Here is an 18446-nt window from a genome sequence, read left to right on the forward strand (position 1 = left end):
GGATACATGCAAGCCTGTCACTAAAGGAAAACAAGGTGGGCTGTCTTCAAATAATGAACCAGGTGTGTTTGTGGTCAGTCTAACTGATGTTTACTGTAGGTTCATTTCAGTGAGTCATCAAACAGAAGTATTGTTGCTATGGTTACCTACGGTTTAATGTACCTTGTGCATTTATTTATAATGGTGGTCACACTGTGCTCCAGGGCGTTGTATAATGTGTGTCATTCTGAAATCTCACCTGCAAGCCAATTAGAAACTAGTTTCCGTCACGAAAGATTTGATTTTAAAGACAAGATCGCCTCAAACTGTAAAGTAGCACGCAAATTAAAAAAAACATACGATTATTATTACATTATTTTGTACTTTATATTTAATTTGTGACACCGGTGGTCAGTCGTCATACTGAAGGGTTACGTGTTGTGATCCAGTCTCTGTGGCCTCCTGACCCCTGTGAGGCTCCCAGAGAGCAACCGGGACAGGCTGACGGGACTTCCTGCTGGCGAGTGCGTTGCAGTGCGCTCACTGCTGTGGTTTATTACAGCAGAAGCTCCCCAGGGATTCGACTGATGGCCAACATCAAAGCTGTGCCTGGTATATTAGAACAGCAAGAATGTGGGTGGAGGTCATCTCCAATGAATTCTGCCTTCTATATGGGACAAACGCCTTCAGCACGTTGTGTGAATGCTCATTATCAATTCATGCAGCCATTGAACGCTGCATGTTTCTCTTCAATTTTTTTTTCTTGTCTTTAAAGAGAGCTGAGCTTCTTCTTTATTTTTTAATTTTTTTCTTTTTCTTTTGAAGTTCTAAAATATTTTTTTGTTTTATGACTCAAACTGATAAATTAATGACTGAATAAATTAATTAATGAATTAGCATAATTATTATTATAATTAATGTAATTACGATAATTTTAATGATAAATTATGTTTTCATGTTGATCCGAATCAGCTGTTTATCTACACCTGGACTCACCTGATGGTCCTGGTTCCGGTTCCGGTCCTGGTCCTGGTCCCGTTCCCGGTCCCGGTCCCGGTCCCGGTCCAGTCTGCAGGTCCAGCAGCAGTCTGTCTCGGACCCAGCTGTACTCGTCCAGGGCCCGGATGAAGGCGTGGAAAGCGCGTGGCCCGCGGGCCGGAAGCAGGTCGAGCAGCTTCAGGGTCCGCTTCCGGTCGGTCAGCTGAGCCTCGATGAGCTGCACGTGCGCCTCCGTTAAAACGTCCTCCTGAAACAAGAGCGGAACGATCGTGTCGGTGACCAGCAGCTGCCCGGACAGTTCCAGACGGTGAGCCCGCAGCAGATCTTTGTGGACCGGGTCCATGTGGAGCGGAGAGCCGAGCCGGACCGGGCCGAACCGAACCGAGCACTAATTAACAGCTCATTAACATAATTAATCACGAAACAAACCGGATGAAGCTTCGAGCCCAAACCGTCTGCTTCATGTTCATGTGTCCGACTGGAAACACAAGCGGAACCAATGTGTTCCGGAACTGAGCGCTCACTTTTCCCGCCATTAGAAATTGAATATTTAAATGAGGTAATTATTCTTTAACTCTGCGACAGATGAATATATGAATATTTAATCAGCGGACTCATTAATATTCATTTAAATCTGCTAATGAGCTAAAGATAAATAAAAAATCTGTATTAAATAAACTTTAATAACTTTATTTAACTTTATAGAAAATAAAAGTTTTTTCTCTGTTCGTAGATTTATTTTATTTTGAAATTATTTTTAATTGTTTTGGTTGAAAAATCACAAACAAACAAACAAACGAGTTTTTAATTAATGAGACAAAAAAATGAAAATAAAACTTTATTCTGATGACATCACAGGATGAAGACAGCTGCTTCCTGTCTGCAGACAGGTGGACAGACAGACAGGTGGGCAGACAGGTGGACAGACAGACAGACAGGTGAATGTACCAGAAACACAGTGATCAATAAATATCTTTAAACATCAGAACCAGAACCGGCCGACAGGCTTCAGGTCCGTCCAAAGAACGTCGTCACGAGAATTCAGAGCTGAGCGACCCTCTGCGCACACACACACACACACACACACACACACACACACACACAGCTGTTTACCTGAGACACCTGAACAGCCCCGCCCACCTGAAACCTGATCCTGGAAAACCTGGAAGAGTGACCTCACAGCTCCATGTTCATTGGATTCGTCACATAAAATGTTTTTAACGGCCGGTCCTGGTCTCAGACAGTCGGTCCTGCTCCTGGTCCTGGTCTCGGTCCTGGTCTCAAACAGTCGGTCCTGGTCTCGGTCCTGGTCCTGGTCTCAGAGCCGGGTTAACGGGTCCTGAGTGTGTCTTTGTTTTCCTGCGCTGTGATTGGCTCGTGTCCTCTCAGGACAGTCCAAAGTCCTACAGGAGCCCGGAGGGTCAAACTCTGACAACAACAACACGAGGACGTCTCATCGACCAGGAAACGCGGTCATGGTCGCAGCCGCCCAGCAGCCAATCAGAGGCCTCCGTCTGCAGGTACAGTCTGTTCTGTTTACACCTGGCCGCATCACTTCCTGTTTCCTCGCTCTTATTCTGAAAGAGTTTCAGTCACTTCCTGAACAAACTGCAGCTTTTATTTTCTTAAAAATGAATCGAGTGACAAAAATCAATAAATATGTTTCTGATAATCAATTCATCGTTACAGTTTAATCAGCTGATTCACTAACGAGCAACAATCTGAAATAAATTAAATTGTTGGACAGAAAATAAAAAAAACTTTTCTGATCGATTCAGAATAATCAATTCAAATATCGATGAGACAGTTTCAATCAATCGAGCGTTTGTTGTCTGATCAGCTGCTCACGTCAGCGTTCACGCAGAGTATTGATCCTGATAATCGATCGATCAGCTGCTTTTTCTGATAAATTGATGAATTGATCAGCGATCAGCTGATCCGGTCCAGCTGATCTCGGGTCGGTTCGGAGGCCTATTGGTCCTGGTCCTGCGGTCCGGTCCTCCAGAACCAGCCGGACCTCATCCAGCCTTGTAGGTACAAGGCATGATGGGATTGGCCGGCGGTCAGACGGGCGGCGCCCTCCTCTGATTGGCTCGTGTAGTGCAGCTCCGCCTACACGTTGTAGGTGTAGTCCGTCAGGTAGTCCTTCAGTCTGTTGGGCAGCGGCAGGTCCTGGACCCGCCTCGTGGTCCGGTTGATGGCGACCCGGCTCAGGTGCTGCAGCGTGGGCGTGGTCATGTACACCGGCTTGGTGAGCAGCAGCTGCACGGTGCCGTTGGGCGGCAGCGCCGCGGACGGCTGCGGGTTGGACGGCACCTTGTCCCCGGTCCGGGACAGCTGTACGTAATGCTCCACCAGGTGGACCACGCTGTCGAACTGCTTCAGCTTGGGCTTGACCAGAACCACCGAGTCCAGCTTGAACTTCCCGTGCTTGTACTCGATGCGCAGGTTGGTGGGCCCGGCCGCCGTCATGGCCGAGATGGTGAACAGGTAATCCCTCTGAGAGCTGTCCCGCACCAGGAAGGCGCCCTCCGCCGAGTCCTGCAGGACCTCTTTGGCCTCGTTGGCGGTCAGACCGCCCCAGTACCAACCTGAGACCGGGAGAGACCGGAAGTGGTCAGAACAGACAGGAAGTGGTCAGAACAGACATGATGTCTCCATGGTAACCAGCCCCTCCTGGACTCACCTGTGTTCTTCAGGTCCTTCATGGCCGAGGCGATGCGGCTCTCGTCTGAGTCCACAGCCCTCGAGGTGTCGTCGGCCCGCCTGTCGCTCTCGATGCTGTCTGTGGACTCGGAGGACTGGCAGGTCATTGGACACGAACGCCGTCAGCCCCGATCAGGCCTGCCGCTCGGACATGGACCGGGTCTGCAGCCGCCGGGCGGGTCCAAACTCTGATCCGGACTCTGATCCGGTCCCTCCTGTCCTGGAAACAAATCAAGTCCTTCAAACTGAGTCAGGATCAGTCGTAGTGACATCGTTCATCGACGCAGAGCGAACAGCTGACACAACAACAACATCAATATTAATAACAGTGTTGTTGTTTGTTTTTGTTTGTTGTTGTTTGTTTGTTTGTTGTTTGTTTGTTTGTTTGTTGTTTGCTTCCTGATGTTCATAATAAAGTTTGTTTACAGATTAAAACTCACATGACGTCATTAACTGTTAATCTGTCGTTGCAGAACAACACTCATTAACTCATTAACTCATTAACTCATTAACTCATTAATTCATTAACTCATTAATTCATTAACTCATTAATTCATTAATTCATTAATTCATTAACTCATTAATCTGACCAGAGCTCGTTAATAAAGAAGACATTTTATTTTGAAAAACAAACGCATGTTCAGATTAATGTTTCATATTTAATAAACAGTTAATGACGTCATGTTAATCAGCTGTTTTGTGTTTACTGTTTTTGTTTATGACACGTGCACACACACTGAACAGGTGACATGTCACAGTGTGTGTGCACGTGCACGGCTCTGTGGGTTCATATCCCTGTAATAACTGTGTGTGTGTGTGTGTGTGTGTGTGTGTGTGTGTGTGTGAGTGTGTGAGAGGCGGCAGAGCTGTGCACGTGCGTGTTACCTGTGCGCGGTGATGAGCTGTGATGAACGGACACTTTGTGTTCACACCTGTCCAAACACCTGAGGTCACGTCACGTCGGTTCTCACCTGCGGTGTCGGTACCGGTGTCGGTGCCGGTGCTCGCCGTTGGCTCCGCCGCAGCCTCGGCTCAGTCTCCGCGGTGATCGCTCCGCGCGCAGCCCGACATGCTCACCGTGCTGCGGGCTGCGTGTCCGCGCGCTCTGTCCGGCTCTCTAATGGCGGGTCTGTGCGGGAACACGCGCACGACGACGGGCAGCGGCTCCGTGACGTCCGCTCCGCGGCGCTGCGTTCAAACCCCGCACACACACACAAAGCCCGATTTATTCCCGCGTCCCGGAGAGTGTGAAGAGCACCGAGTGTGTCCGGAACATTGTGTCCGCCCGTCAGTCACCGTGCCCGGACACTGAGCGCACTGAGCCGCCGCAGGAACCGAGAGCACCGTAAACACAAAAGAAGCGTTTCCAGGAACTTTCCAGGAATACAGTCACGTGACACCGAGAGCACGATTTAAGGTGGACTGACACACACACACACACACACACACACACACACACTGTCCCCTCCCCTCCCCTCCCCAGGTGTGCATATTACAGGTTTATCACGTGTTCAGGTTCAGAGGTGTTTGTCAGACCTCAGACGGTCTCTGCTGGACCCGCACGGTCCAGCAGGGTCACAAAGGACGAGCAGGGCCGGATCCTGGAGTTCATGTACAGAGGGCACCAACGACCACCGGCCCCCAAACACACACACACACACACACACACACACACACACACACAGTCAAAGTGGAGTGCATCCTCTTAAAGTAAAAGGGTTCAGTCCATATATCAATAATAATAATAATAATAATAATAATAATTATTATATATTTGTTGTTGCAGTACCTGTTCTGTCCGGATGTAGTGACGTTAACCTCCGCTGCGGCAGGTGGCGCTGTGCACTTTTCCCGCCCCTGGTTTAGTCCGCCGTCACAGAAGAAGAGCAGAGCGCGGGTAGTTTGACTGTTAGCTCGCTGCTACAAGCTAAGGTTCTGCTGCTGGTTCGGTCGGTTCGGTTCGACACGGTGAGTTCTGTTCTGTTCTGTTTGCAGCGACTGTAATGCTTTAATGATGAACTGATGCTGTGACGCTTAAAACACGCTAATTTACATATTTAATGAGTTTGATGACGTGCTGTGTTTGAATAAACAAACTGATTCAAACTCGTTAATTAAAGAACATTAATCATGTTTACTAATTAACCTCTGTGACGTCAGCGTGTTCACCTGTGCACGGTGATTAACATTAAGTCCAGCTGCCACAACAACAACAACAACAACACGAAGACGATCTAAATATATTTAAGTTCAAAGAGAAAAACACAAAGATCTGAAAGATACAAAGTTTGTAAAAACATGTTTGATGTGCAGAGGTGCTGTTCACTTCGTGTTCGTGGTGACTACAGCTGTAGCTGTTCTTCATGAGTGTCATTAATGGTCCACAGCTTCCCCCCGTCAGCATAATAATAAAGGACCTCTGTGAAACGCTTCGTGTCTTCTCAGCAGCGTCATGGAGTCCACAGAGAGCCGCTTCGCTCACCTGCTGCAGCCAATCAGAGAGCTCACCAAGAACTGGGACATCGACGTGGCCTCAGAGCTCAACGACTACTTAGAGGAGGTGAGACATCGATCAGCTGTGTGAGACAGAGAGGCCGTCCTCAGGTGTCTGTCCTCAGGCGTCTGTCCTCAGGTGTCCGTCCTCAGGTGTCTGTCCTCAGGCGTCCGTCCTCAGGCGTCTGTCCTCAGGCGTCTGTCCTCAGGTGTGTCTCTCTGTGTTTCAGTTGGACGAGATGTGCATCACGTTCGATGGAGGAAACACCAGACTGAACTTTGCTGAAGCAGCTCTGTTGATTCAAGGATCAGCCTGCATCTACAGCAAGAAGGTCCAGACACAGAGCACACGATAACAGCACATTAATCCAGACTGAACACGATAACAGCACATTAATCCAGACTGAACATGATAACAGCACATTAATCCAGACTGAGGATGACACAAATTACCAGACTGAACATGATAACACACATAATCGACTGGACATGATAAACATCAACATGAATCCAGACTGAACACATGATAACAGCACATTAATCCAGACTGAACATGATAACAGCACATTAATCCAGACTGAACACATGATAACAGCACATTAATCCAGACTGAACACATGATAACAGCACATTAATCCAGACTGAACATGATAACAGCACATTAATCCAGACTGAACATGATAACAGCACATTAATCCAGACTGAACATATAACAACATAATCCAGACTGAACACATGATAACAGCACATTAATCCAGACTGAACATGATAACAGCACATTAATCCAGACTGAACACATAATAACAGCACATTAATCCAGACTGAACATGATAACAGCACTTAATCCACTGAACATGATAACAGCACTGAATCCAGACTGAACATGAAACGCACTTAATCCAGACTGACACCGAATAAAGCAGCACATTAATCCAGACTGAAACATGATAACAGCACATTAATCCAGACTGAACAACGACTATAACGCACATTATCCAGACTGAACATGATAACGCACATTAATCCAGACTGAACAGATAACACACATTAATCAGACTAACATGATAACAGCACATAATCCAGACTGAAACAACGATAACAGCACATTAATCCAGACTGACATGATAACAGACACATTATCCAAACTGAACATGGAAACCACATTAATCCCAGACTGACACATGATTAACCACGCAGTTCTCAATCACATTATCCATCCAGACTGACACATGATAACAGCAAATTAATCCAGACTGAACACGATAACAGCACATGAATCCAGACTGAACATAGATAACAGTCACCTTAATCCAGACTGAACTGATAACAGCAACATTAATCCAATACCAGACTGAACATGATAACAGCACATTAATCCAGACTGAACACATAACAGACTAAACACATCACAATTAATACCAGACTGAACATCATGATAACAGCACATTAATCCAGACTGAACATGATAACACACATTAATCCAGACTGAACATGTAAACAGCACAATTAATCCAGACTGAACATGATAACACACATTATCCAGCTGACACACGATAACAGCACATTAATACCAGACTGAACATGTATAACAGCACATTAATCCAGACTGAACACTGATAAGCACACTTAATCCAGACTGAACACATGATAACAGCACATTAATCAGACTGAACACATGAAATCAAGCACACATTATCCAGACTGACACATGATAACAAACTGTCTGTCTGCTGGTCTGTTGTCTCTCAGGTTGGAAGCTGCTTCACAGTCTGGTCTATACAAACTTTGGATGTACATCAACGACAAGAACAGAAGTAAGCCGAGCTGCAGCTCTGAGCGTTAGTTTAAGGTTTGTCATGGTTTGAGATGGTAACGTTTGTGTCTGACAGGAGGAACAAAACAGACCGGTGTCTGAGGAGACGGAGGAGACGGAGCGCGTTAGAGAGCGACGACGCTGATCTCGCTGTAACAAACTTTAAATGTTTCAATAACTGATTGGAGTTTGGTTTGACTGATGCAATTCTGGTTAATGTAGGACATGAGTGAGTCTGTCTCTGTCTGCAGTTCACTCCGTTAGAACCTCGACCATCCGAAGACTCACAGCAGACCGACTGCACCACGGTCATCTACATCTGTCTCACCCTCTCTGAACACAGTCTGGACTGTCTCACCCTCTGTGGTCTGTCCCTGTCTTTCAGTTGTCCAGTGTCGTCTCCTCTCCATCCGCAGTCTCTGATTCCTCCTGAAACTACAGAGAAGAACAAACTTCCTCTCATCAGGTTGTTCATATTTTGATTTTTTTGATTCATAGTTTAAATTTGATGTGAATGATTGAAGATATCCGCGGCACACCCCCTGTGTCTGTCTGTCTGCCTGTGTCTGTCTGCCTCTGTCTGCCTGTGTCTGTCTGTCTGCCTGTGTCTGTCTGTCTCTGTCTGCCTGTGTCTGTCTGTCTGCCTGTGTCTGTCTGCCTGTGTCTGTCTGTCTGCCTGTCTGTCTGCCTGTCTGCCTCTCTGCCTGTCTGCCTGTGTCTGTCTGTCTCTCTGTCTGTCTGCCTGTGTCTGTCTGTCTGCCTCTGTCTGCCTGTCTGTCTCTCTGCCTGTCTGCCTGTGTCTGTCTGTCTGCCTGTGTCTGCCTGTCTGTCTCTCAGTGTTAAAGGTGAGGTGCTGTGCAGTCTGAAGGACTTCAGGTTTAACTTGTTCGTCCCCGGAGATGAAGACCTGATCATGCTCGGATCAGCTGCTGCCAGACTGCTGTCGGACAAACTGAGTGTTGACTCTCCGCAGCAGAACGGTCCGTCTCCACCAGAACCAACATGAAGGTTTCAATATTCAGAGAGTCCAAACTGAAAGTTCTGATCTTTGTTTTTCGTGTTCGTCCAGACGCCGCGGTGCCGCCTCATGCTGACGTTGGAGATAACGGAGGCGATGCTGCGGATCACTTCCTGCCTTTGGAGGACAACAACATGGAGCTGGACCAAAACCTGGAGGAACATGTGGACCGGCACCAGGTCTTCATCTTCATCATCATCATCGTCTTGTCTGTCTTCACGTCGTCTCGTTTGTCTTCACGTTTTCACGTTTGTCTTCATGTTGTCCTGTTTGTCTCTGTCAGGCTCCAAATGAAGGACGGATGATCAGAGAGAGACGTCAGGTTGTGGAGGACAAACTGAGGAGGAAGGAGGAGACGACCCCGGCGGTTAGTTAATTAGTCCTTAAACTTTATTCTCGTTACAGTTTAATATTATTATTATTATTATTAATTATTATTTGAATGTTTCAGGTGAACGTGTGGGCACTTCATGACCCGTACGCCGTGCTCAGAGAGGACAAACCCTTAAAACCAGGTGAAGCACACCTGTATCTGATGTCACTTCCTGCTCCATGTGTAAATAAACAGGACATACACGAGTCCCAGACCACCTCAGGATGCGGTCTTAGTGGTCTAAGGCGGTCTTGGTCTCTGATCTCAGCTGTTCTTGACGTTTCAGGGAAGTGTTACAGAGTTCCTGACGGTTTGGACGACGGAGGAAAGAGGAAGAGGAAACGAGCCGCCTCGCTTCAGGACTTCAGGAGCTGGTTCAGAGGAACCTGTGAGAACCGACCCAGTTTAGAGTGTTGATGTGATGTCATGTGATGTCACGTGATGTCATGTGATGTCACGTGATCTGAACAGTTTGATTTGTTTGTTTCAGTCGATCCTCCAGAGCACAAATTAAAAAATGGACCCACGTCTGCAGGTAACACACCACCATGTTAATGAATGTTAATGAACGTTAATGAACGTTAATGAATGTTAATGAATGTTAATGAACGTTAATGAATGTTAATGAATGTTAATGAACGTTAATGAACGTTAATGAATGTTAATGAACGTTAATGAATGTTAATGAATGTTTCTAACGTAAATCAGGAAGAAGCTGAAGATCAAACCACAGCGAGGAAACAAGGAAGTTTAACAGGAAACTGTTGATAAAACCTTTTATTTTGAAAACTGAACCTTTTATTTTGAAAACCTTGTGTTAGATCATGACTCATGAAGGTTAACGAGTGTGCGTCTCGTTTCAGAGCTGAACTACATCTACCTGAGCGCCATGAGGCAGAAGCTGAACGCCAGGAAGAAGATCTACAGGAGAGCGGTACGACACTGTGTGATGATGTCACAGGGCGTGGTCAGTGATGTGTTGTGATGTCACAGGGCGTGGTCAGTGATGTGATGTCACAGGGCGTGGTCAGTGTTGTGATGTCACAGGGCGTGGTCAGTGATGTGTTGTGATGTCACAGGGCATGGTCAGTGATGTGTTGTGATGTCACAGGGCGTGAGTGATGTGATGTCACAGGGCGTGGTCAGTGATGTGTTGTGATGTCACAGGGCGTGGTCGTCTCTGATGAGGAGCTGTGGCAGACCTTCCTGCAGCCGGAGGAGGCGGGGCCACAGCAGCAGGAGGAGGAGCCTGTGGATGGATTCAGACACCCGGACCAGCTCGGTAAGACGGCTCCGCCCACAAACGCCACTTCACCTGCTTTCAATGCTGTGTGTGTGTGTGTGTGTGTGTGTGTGTGTGTGTGTGTGTGTTTATGCAGCTGCTGCTCACACACACACACACACACACACACACACACACACACACACACAGGGTTAATAGTTTGAAATGTTTCAGGTGGCGATGACGAGAACTCAGACAACGAACACGAAGCGTTTCCTGACGACATCCCAGCAGAGTTTGTTGGAGCAGACTTCATCTCACCAGGTGAACAGAACAAACACACCTGGACACACCTGAGCTCATTACATCATGTTCAGCTTGTGATGAACTTTATTTCACGTGCAGACGTTCAGAGAGACGATCTGAGTTATGAAGATCTGGTGAAGCTTCGTGTGGTGAGTGTTTCACGTTCACACCTGTACCTGCTGCTCAAGCTGACGTCATCACCTGATGACATCATCACCTGATGACATCATCGCCTGATGACATCATCACCTGTCTGTTGTGTTGTCTGTGCTGCGTTCAGGATCAGCTGATGGTGAACTGTCGTGGTTACACTCAGGAGACGGCGCTGTCTCAGAGAGTCAAACAGTGGGAGGACAAGATCCGACCAGAACTGGTTCTACAGGTAAACATGGAGCTGTGTCACTTCCTGTTCATGCTCTGACGTTTGTTTGTGTCACTTCCTGTTCCTGTGTTGTGTTTCAGGAGGAGCGCCCGGCGTTCGACATCCATGATTACGGAGACCGGATCGTGGCGGCGCTGAGCGGCGTTGGTCGCCGCAGAGCGTTCTCCTCCATCGTCGCCGGTTTGGACAACTTCGAAGCGTGCAAGTTCCTGCTGGCCTCGCTGCAGCTGGTGAGTCTGCACAACGTTAACGCAACGTTTACGGAGCGCTTACTGTCTGCAACGCAACGTTTACGGAACGTTTACTGTCTGTCATCAGCTTCACCTGCTCGTTAACGTTTGTCTCCGTCAGGCTAACGACTACACGGTGGAGGTGGACAGCGTGTCCGGTCTGGAGGACAGCGTGGACTCGATGGGACTGACCCTGCTCAGCACCGACAGAGCGACAGACAGATTCAAGACGCTTGGCGGCGTCCACCTGAACCCGTGAGCTCGTTTAGACCGAGGTTAACGAGTGCGTCCTGTTAACGAGGACGTGATGTCACATGATGAATTTGTAATAAAACTTAATAAACTCTGAACGAACAGCTGCTGTCGACTCTTCAGTGTCAGCCACGCCGAGCAGTGAGCCGACCAATCACAGCGTGGCTGTGAGGTCAGGTGAGGTCAGCAGGTACGAGGCCACCTGAGCGGTTTCTGTGTCTGACTTCCTGTCAGCAGCTCGCACCAAAAACAGCTGAGACGGTTCAGAACCGGACCACAGCGACCCGGTCAGGTGAAATGTGGAGGTAACACACAACAACACAAGGATCAGCAAAATGACTACACACAGATACACACACTGACACACACACACTGATACACACACACACACTGGCACACACACACACAGATACACACACACTGATACACACACACACACACATACACACACTGATACACACACACACACACACACACTGATACACACACACACACACACACACACACTGATACACACACACACACACATACACACACTGATACACACACACACACCACTGATAACAACAACACACACACACACACACACACACACACACACACAGATATACACACGTACACACACACACACAGATACACACACGTACACACACACACACACACACACACACTGACACACACACACACAGATACACACACACACACACTGATACACACACACAGATACACACACACTGATACACACACACACACACTGACACACACAAACTTTAATTTGATCATAAACTTGATTTAACGTCAGTTCAGCATCAAACAGTCAGAACAGTTCAGCCCGTCCAGCAGCTGACGGGTCACTTCAGTCAACCAGAACCAGAACCTCCTGAACTGTTCACATTCACTGAAAAAATGCCGTGGGTCTCAGTTCTGGTTCAGCTGGGTCTGAGTTCTGGTTCAGCTGGGTCTCAGTTCTGGTTCAGCTGGGTCTGAGTTCTGGTTCAGAGTCTGACGTAGTTCTGGATGTGGTTCCGAACGCTCTCTGTGATCTGGTTCTGGTTCTTCATCCTGTTGTAGTAGTCGAGGAACAGCCCGTCCGGACTGACGAGGTAGATGAGGATGGTGTGATCCACGATGTAGTCCCCGTCCTCGTCCTTGGGCCCGGCGCTGGCGTACACTCTGTAGTCCCGCCCCGCCTCTTTCACCTCCTCCGGCGTGCCCGTCAGTCCAATCAGACGGGGGTGGAAGTCTTTGACGTAGCGGGCCAGCGCCGGCACGTCGTCCCTCTCCGGGTCCACGGTGATGAAGACGGGCAGGACGGGCGGCAGCGAGGCGTCCCGGTCCAGCTCGGACACCACGGCGCTCAGCTTGTCCAGCTCGTCAGGGCAGATGTCGGGGCAGTGCGTGAAGCCGAAGTACAGCAGAACCCAGCGGCCCAGGAAGTCCTGCTTGGTGCGGCGCTGCCCGCTGTGGTCCAGGAGGCTGAAGTTCCCCTGACCCAGCGCCACCTGCTTCAGCTGCTCCACCCGCTGCCGCCGCAGCTTCTGCTGCTTCTCCTGCTCCACCCACCACCCGGCGCCGAGCAGCCCGCCGCCCAGCAGCAGCGTGACCAGCACACGGGTCCTCAGCTTCAGCCTGCCAGAACCAGCCGGGTCCGGACCGGACCGGAAGCGGCGCTGAGTCAGCTGAGGACCACGAAGACGTCTGACCTGATGACTCGGCGAGGCCGTCTGGACCGGACCCAGCTGGACCCGGGTCAGGAGACGTCCTCCAACACGCAGATCACCCATGATGCACCTCACCGCCAACATCTTCAACTGGATCACAGACAGACCACAGGAAGTAATCAGAGTACTCATACATGTAGAAATACTCGATTACAAGTGAAGGTATGTGAGTGTAAAATATGTAACTACAGTAACTAAATATGAAGTACTTCAGTAAAAGTACTCGAGTACTACCTGTTGTAAACCTTCCCGCCAAAAGGGGCAGCACCGAGCGGGACTCGGCGCCATCTTGTGTATTTTAATGACGTTCATCTGAACGCGCCATGTTTGTAACTTTGAAGCCTCGTGACCGGAACCTGAGGCTCACCTGTCCACAGGTGTGCTCACACCTCACTGTTCAAACGTTTGTCGACGCTGCCTGAACGCGACGGACCGGTGACCGGTGTTCCGGTTCAACCAGCGACCGTGTTAACTGGTGACCATGCCGCGTGTAGCTGCGCTTGCCGTAGTTACGACAGCGTCACCAGTTAACACGGTCGCTCATTGAACCGGAACACCGGTCAGGTTAGCATGTTAGCTTTAGCACAGAAGCTCGTCACGTCATTAAACTCACCTGTAGTCTCCGGACAGGTGATCACATGGAGGACGTTTCCGGTCTGTCGGTGACATGAAGCTCCGAGCCAAACCGAGCCGGCTGGACACGTGACCCGGATTTACCGGAACCGGAGTCCGCTTCAGCTGGTTCGACCGGAAGAGGAAGTGACGTAAACATGGACTGAAGAGGTCAATAACAGGTGATCAGTGATCAGCTGACCGGGAAATGTTGAATATTAAATATATTTAACCTGTTAAATATATTTATATATAAATAATTTATATATAAATATGTAACATGAGCTCTGTCAGCTGTAACGACCGAACTGTCCATGAGAGGGCGCCTTAACCTGAACCTCCACCTGTTAACTAAACTGAGGATTGTAACAAAAATAATTTCTGACTCTGAGCCTCCACAGAGGTAAACTGTAAGTTCACTTCATATCAAATGTGTTTGATTATAAATATTCATATATAAATATTTATATATGAATATTCACAGTATTATTGTCGGTCAGTGAGGATCACTCACTGTATCTTCATTTAGTTAATTTAAACTTTATCAGACTGAGTATTGTTACACATATATAAAGTCTGAAACGTTGATCAGCTGTTATAAATAAATTAAACTTTATTTAACGTTAAAAATCTTTGTCTGTTTAAACTCAGATGGTCGCTGTCTGTCACTCATCTCCTCGTCTTTGTCTCTTTGTCTCCTCACGTGGTTCCTGAAGTGAGCTCAGCGCCTCTGTTTGAACTTCTTATATAACTCACTCTGCAGTGCTGCACGCACACACACACACACACACACACACACACACACAGTGTGCTCTCTGATGGCATCCAGCCTGGATCTGTTGTTGCTTAGCAACCACTCAGAAGTGATGCACTTCCGTTTTTATCAGCGGGAACGAGGCGTCCTGTCAGCAGGTGTTACCTGGAGGTAAACACACCTGAGGCTCCACCTGCAGTGTCTGTGTTTAACAGTGAACACAGCAGGAAGTGATTGATTATGAAACATCATCAAACATCAATCAAACATTAATCAAACATCAATCAAACATTAATCAAACATCAATCAAACATCAATAAACATCAATCGACATCAATCAACATTAATCAAACATCAATCAACATCAATCAAACATCAATCAAACATTAATCAAACATCAATCAACATTAATCAAACATCAATCAAACATTAATCAAACATCAATCAACATCAATCAAACATCAATCAAACATCAATCAAACATTAATCAAACATCAATCGACATCAATCAAACATCAATAAACATCAATCAACATCAATCAAACATCAATCAACATCAATCAAACATCAGAGGATCAAAGATTTTACAAAAATACATGAAACAAACCGCGTTAGCTTAGCACAAAGACTTGAACTGAAGGGAAACTGTTAGCCGAGGCTCCACATGTTGGAAACTATGGATGCCGCGTGAATACAACAACAACAACAATAATAATAACAACAACAACAACAACAATAATATTATTATTGTTGTTGTTGTTAATAATATTATTGTTGTTGTTGTTGTTATTAATAATATTGTTGTTGTTGTTGTTATTAATAATAATATTGTTGTTGTTGTTATTAATAATATTATTGTTGTTGTTGTTGTTATTAATAATATTATTGTTGTTGTTGTTGTTGTTGTTGTTCTCAAGCTTCTGACAGATGTTCTTCTGTTTGTTGTCAGTCTGAATTAATTAATGATCTTGTTAATGAGCTCATGTGATTGGTTGCTGTGTTTAGATGAACAGGAAACAGTTAACGGACGACGTCATGGAGGCTCATCATGTATTCGTGTCATGTGTGTAGCATGTCGTGACGTCGCTGAGACGAGAGAGGAGGAGGAGAGAGGAGGAGAGAGGAGGAGGAGGAGGAGAGAGGAGGAGAGAGGTCTGCATCGACACACTGAGACACTGAGAGCTGCAGCATCTTCATCATCGTCTTCAGGTATGAATCAAAATGTTAATGTGCAGAGAGACAGGCAGACAGACAGGTGATTTAAAGGACAGACAGGAAGGTCATCAGACATGTCAGCTGAGACGATATCACTGCTACGTGTACTCGAGTACTCGAGTATTTATACTTATACTTTAGAGCTACATGCTTTATTTTCACCTTATGTATTTTACTGAAGATGTAATGACGTAATGACGTAATGACGACTCTAAATGTTTTGTTGTTGTTGTTGTTGTTGTTGTTGTTGTTGTTGTTGACATTAAATAAACATTAAAGCTAGCTTTAGCCTAACCACATGCTAAACAAGCTAACTGCTAATTAGCTGCTGCTAACAGAACCGGGCTCAGCAGCTGGACCGGACCGGTTACAGTACCGAGGTGGTGTCACTGATCTGAAGTCAAACATTCTGTCTTTGTCTCCATGGAAACAGCAGCTGAGGCTCATGGGTACTGTAGTACAGACAGGTACATGATGATGATGGTGGTCTGAGTCCTCAACCCGGATCAGAACATCTCCTCATACAGACAGGTACATGATGAAAGTCATGGATCAGAACATCTCCTCATACAGACAGGTACATGATGAAAGTCATGGATCAGAACATCTTCATATATCAGCCTCAGTATCTGCCGTGTGCTCCGGTATCGGTGGAGCTGCGGAGCTGTCGCAGTTCTCCTCTGTCAGCTCCCCCTTCCTCACCTCCTCATCTCCATCTGCCTCCCTCTCCCTCCCTCTGCCTCCCCTCACCTCCCTCTCCCTCCCTCTGCCTCCTCACCTCCCTCTCTCTTCCTCTCCCTCCCCTCACCTCCCTCTCCCTCCCCTCTGCCTCCTCACCTCCCTCTCCCTCCCTCTGCCTCCTCACCTCCCTCTCCCTCCCTCTCTCTTCCTCTCCCTCCCCTCACCTCCCTCCCTCTGCCTCCCTCCAGCCTCCAGTCGTCTCTCTGAGGACCATCCAGGAGGATGAAGGGGCTGCAGCGGCTCGGTCTGCCTGGAGCGTGAGCAGCCTTCCTGGGCTCCGTGTGCCTCGTCCTCCCCTTCTCTGGTCCTCCATCTGTCTGCAGTCTCTCGTCCATCAGCTGAAACATGGACAGCTTCCGCCTGCCGCCCGTCATCGAGGAGGTCCTGGATCCATCCGGTCAGTCATGAATATATGAAACATCCTCAGTGAATCATATCAATTAATTACAGTCACAGTCTGATTTATTTTCATGCTGCATCGTCACATGAAATATTAAAACAACGTTCATGCTCCCCTCAGGATGAATGTTCATGTAGCGCCACCATCAGGTCAACATGAGAAAGTGTCCAACACTTATGAGCTGTTAGCTTAGCTATGTTAGCTCCATGGTTAGCTCTGTTAGCTCCATGGTTAGCTCTGTTAGCTCCAAGGTTAGCTCTGTTAGCTCTATGGTTAGCTCTGTTAGCCCCATGGTTAGCTCTGTTAGCTCCATGGTTAGCTATGTTAATTCTGTTAGCTCCATGGTTAGCTCTGTTAGCTCCATGGTTAGCTATGTTAGCTCTGTTAGCTCCATGGTTAGCTCTGTTAGCTCATTTTCTCTCAGGGCTTTTTGGCGCCTGCCAGGAGAGGCAACCAATCACATACTAGAAGTGACAGTGACATCATCATCATCATCATCATCATCATCATCTGCGTCTCTTTGAACATCTTTTATTTTATTTTTGTTTTACGTTACTCAGATCCTCAAAGCTAACCATGGAGCTACAAGAGCTAACATGGAGCTACAGAGCTAACCATGGAGCTAACAGAGCTAACATGGAGCTAAACTATGGAGCTAACCAGAGCTAACCATGAGCTAACAGAGCTAACCATGAGCTAACAAGCTAACCAGAGCTAAAATGGAGCTAACGAGCCTAACCATGGAGACTAACAGAGCTAAATGGAGCTAACATGAGCTAACCATGGAGCAAGCTAACAGGAGCTAACATAGCTAACCTATGGCAGACTGACAGAGCTAAACATGAGCTAACATGAAGCTAACAGAGCTAAATAGCAATGAGCTAAACCATAGGCTAACATGAGCTAAACATGAAGCAACATAGCTAACCATGGAGCTAACAGAGCTAACATAGCTAACCATGTGAGCTAACAGAGCTAAATAGTAAACTTGGAGCTGACCGAGCTAACCATGAAGCTAACAGCTAATCCATGGAGCTAACAGAGCTAAAAGCAACAGCTAATCATGGAGTTTACTAACTCGAGTAACATAGCTATACTACATGAAAGCTAACATAGCTAAACCATGGAGAGCTAACAGAGCTAACATAGCGAACTATGGAGGCTGACAGAGCTAAACCATGAGCTAACCAGAGCTAACATGCTAACATAGCTTAAACTATGGAGGCTTGG

General features: G+C 47.2%; 5 protein-coding genes across 15 annotated transcripts in view; 2 read left to right on the forward strand and 3 right to left on the reverse strand.

Annotated features, from left to right (window-relative positions):
• Window positions 1-1608, reverse strand: part of cradd (CARD and death domain containing adaptor protein) — an 8876-nt gene extending 7268 nt beyond the window's left edge. The window contains exon 1 of the mRNA XM_027284113.1: window positions 976-1608. Coding sequence (XP_027139914.1) covers window positions 976-1321 — 346 coding nt within the window. The 5' untranslated portion in view covers window positions 1322-1608. The remainder of the gene's footprint in view (window positions 1-975) is intronic.
• Window positions 1609-1889: 281 nt separating this feature from the next.
• socs2 (suppressor of cytokine signaling 2) lies at window positions 1890-4784 on the reverse strand. Of its 5 annotated transcripts, none has more exons than XM_027284117.1 (3): window positions 4656-4784; window positions 3665-3904; window positions 1890-3569 (listed from the first exon to the last, which is right to left on the reverse strand). In XM_027284117.1, the coding sequence occupies exons 2-3, from the start codon at window positions 3789-3791 to the stop codon at window positions 3091-3093; spliced, it is 606 nt and encodes a 201-aa protein (XP_027139918.1). In that variant the 5' UTR covers window positions 3792-3904; window positions 4656-4784; the 3' UTR covers window positions 1890-3090. The 5 variants fall into 5 exon arrangements, with proteins under 5 accessions (XP_027139918.1, XP_027139919.1, XP_027139917.1 ...); XM_027284118.1 differs by having other exon boundaries at window positions 3665-3899; window positions 4656-4769; XM_027284116.1 differs by having other exon boundaries at window positions 3665-3899; window positions 4570-4696.
• A 202-nt stretch (window positions 4785-4986) lies between these two features.
• On the forward strand, window positions 4987-11877 carry ncaph2 (non-SMC condensin II complex, subunit H2). Its single transcript, XM_027284296.1, has 19 exons — window positions 4987-5101; window positions 5471-5652; window positions 6130-6244; window positions 6408-6522; window positions 7927-7991; window positions 8242-8456; window positions 8828-8970; window positions 9060-9187; window positions 9292-9375; window positions 9460-9523; window positions 9668-9769; window positions 9872-9916; window positions 10245-10315; window positions 10549-10663; window positions 10838-10927; window positions 11009-11058; window positions 11190-11291; window positions 11372-11521; window positions 11643-11877. Exons 3-19 carry the CDS (start codon window positions 6137-6139, stop codon window positions 11778-11780), a joined length of 1785 nt encoding a protein of 594 aa, XP_027140097.1. The 5' UTR covers window positions 4987-5101; window positions 5471-5652; window positions 6130-6136; the 3' UTR covers window positions 11781-11877.
• A 648-nt stretch (window positions 11878-12525) lies between these two features.
• On the reverse strand, window positions 12526-14232 carry sco2 (synthesis of cytochrome C oxidase 2). The gene is made up of 2 exons (XM_010755119.3): window positions 14108-14232; window positions 12526-13584 (listed from the first exon to the last, which is right to left on the reverse strand). Exon 2 carries the CDS (start codon window positions 13576-13578, stop codon window positions 12769-12771), a length of 810 nt encoding a protein of 269 aa, XP_010753421.1. The 5' UTR covers window positions 13579-13584; window positions 14108-14232; the 3' UTR covers window positions 12526-12768.
• Window positions 14159-18446, forward strand: part of LOC104938691 (coiled-coil domain-containing protein 136) — a 16838-nt gene continuing 12550 nt past the window's right edge. For 5 of the 7 annotated variants that reach the window (XM_027284255.1, XM_027284258.1, XM_027284259.1 and 2 more), the window contains exons 1-3: window positions 14204-14288; window positions 15866-16069; window positions 17005-17213. In XM_027284255.1, coding sequence (XP_027140056.1) covers window positions 17162-17213 — 52 coding nt within the window. In that variant the 5' untranslated portion in view covers window positions 14204-14288; window positions 15866-16069; window positions 17005-17161. Of the gene's footprint in view, window positions 14289-15865; window positions 16070-17004; window positions 17214-18446 lie in introns of all 7 variants that reach the window. The other 2 variants (XM_027284256.1, XM_027284257.1) reach the window with 2 other exon arrangements.

Source organism: Larimichthys crocea, chromosome XI (assembly GCF_000972845.2).
Source record: "Larimichthys crocea isolate SSNF chromosome XI, L_crocea_2.0, whole genome shotgun sequence".
Lineage (NCBI taxonomy): Eukaryota > Metazoa > Chordata > Actinopteri > Sciaenidae > Larimichthys > Larimichthys crocea.

Excerpts from the sequence above, each read along its gene's own strand:
- socs2 (XM_027284117.1), bottom strand. The coding sequence starts at position 3,791 with ATGACCTGCCAGTCCTCCGAGTCCACAGACAGCATCGAGAGCGACAGG. Across the intron at positions 3,570-3,664 it reads GAAGGACCTGAAGAACACAG|GTTGGTACTGGGGCGGTCTG; the intron begins GTGAGTCCAGGA and ends TCCCGGTCTCAG.
- ncaph2 (XM_027284296.1), top strand. The coding sequence starts at position 6,137 with ATGGAGTCCACAGAGAGCCGCTTCGCTCACCTGCTGCAGCCAATCAGA. Across the intron at positions 7,992-8,241 it reads CATCAACGACAAGAACAGAA|TTCACTCCGTTAGAACCTCG; the intron begins GTAAGCCGAGCT and ends CTCTGTCTGCAG. Across the intron at positions 9,188-9,291 it reads AACATGTGGACCGGCACCAG|GCTCCAAATGAAGGACGGAT; the intron begins GTCTTCATCTTC and ends TGTCTCTGTCAG.
- sco2 (XM_010755119.3), bottom strand. The coding sequence starts at position 13,578 with ATGTTGGCGGTGAGGTGCATCATGGGTGATCTGCGTGTTGGAGGACGT.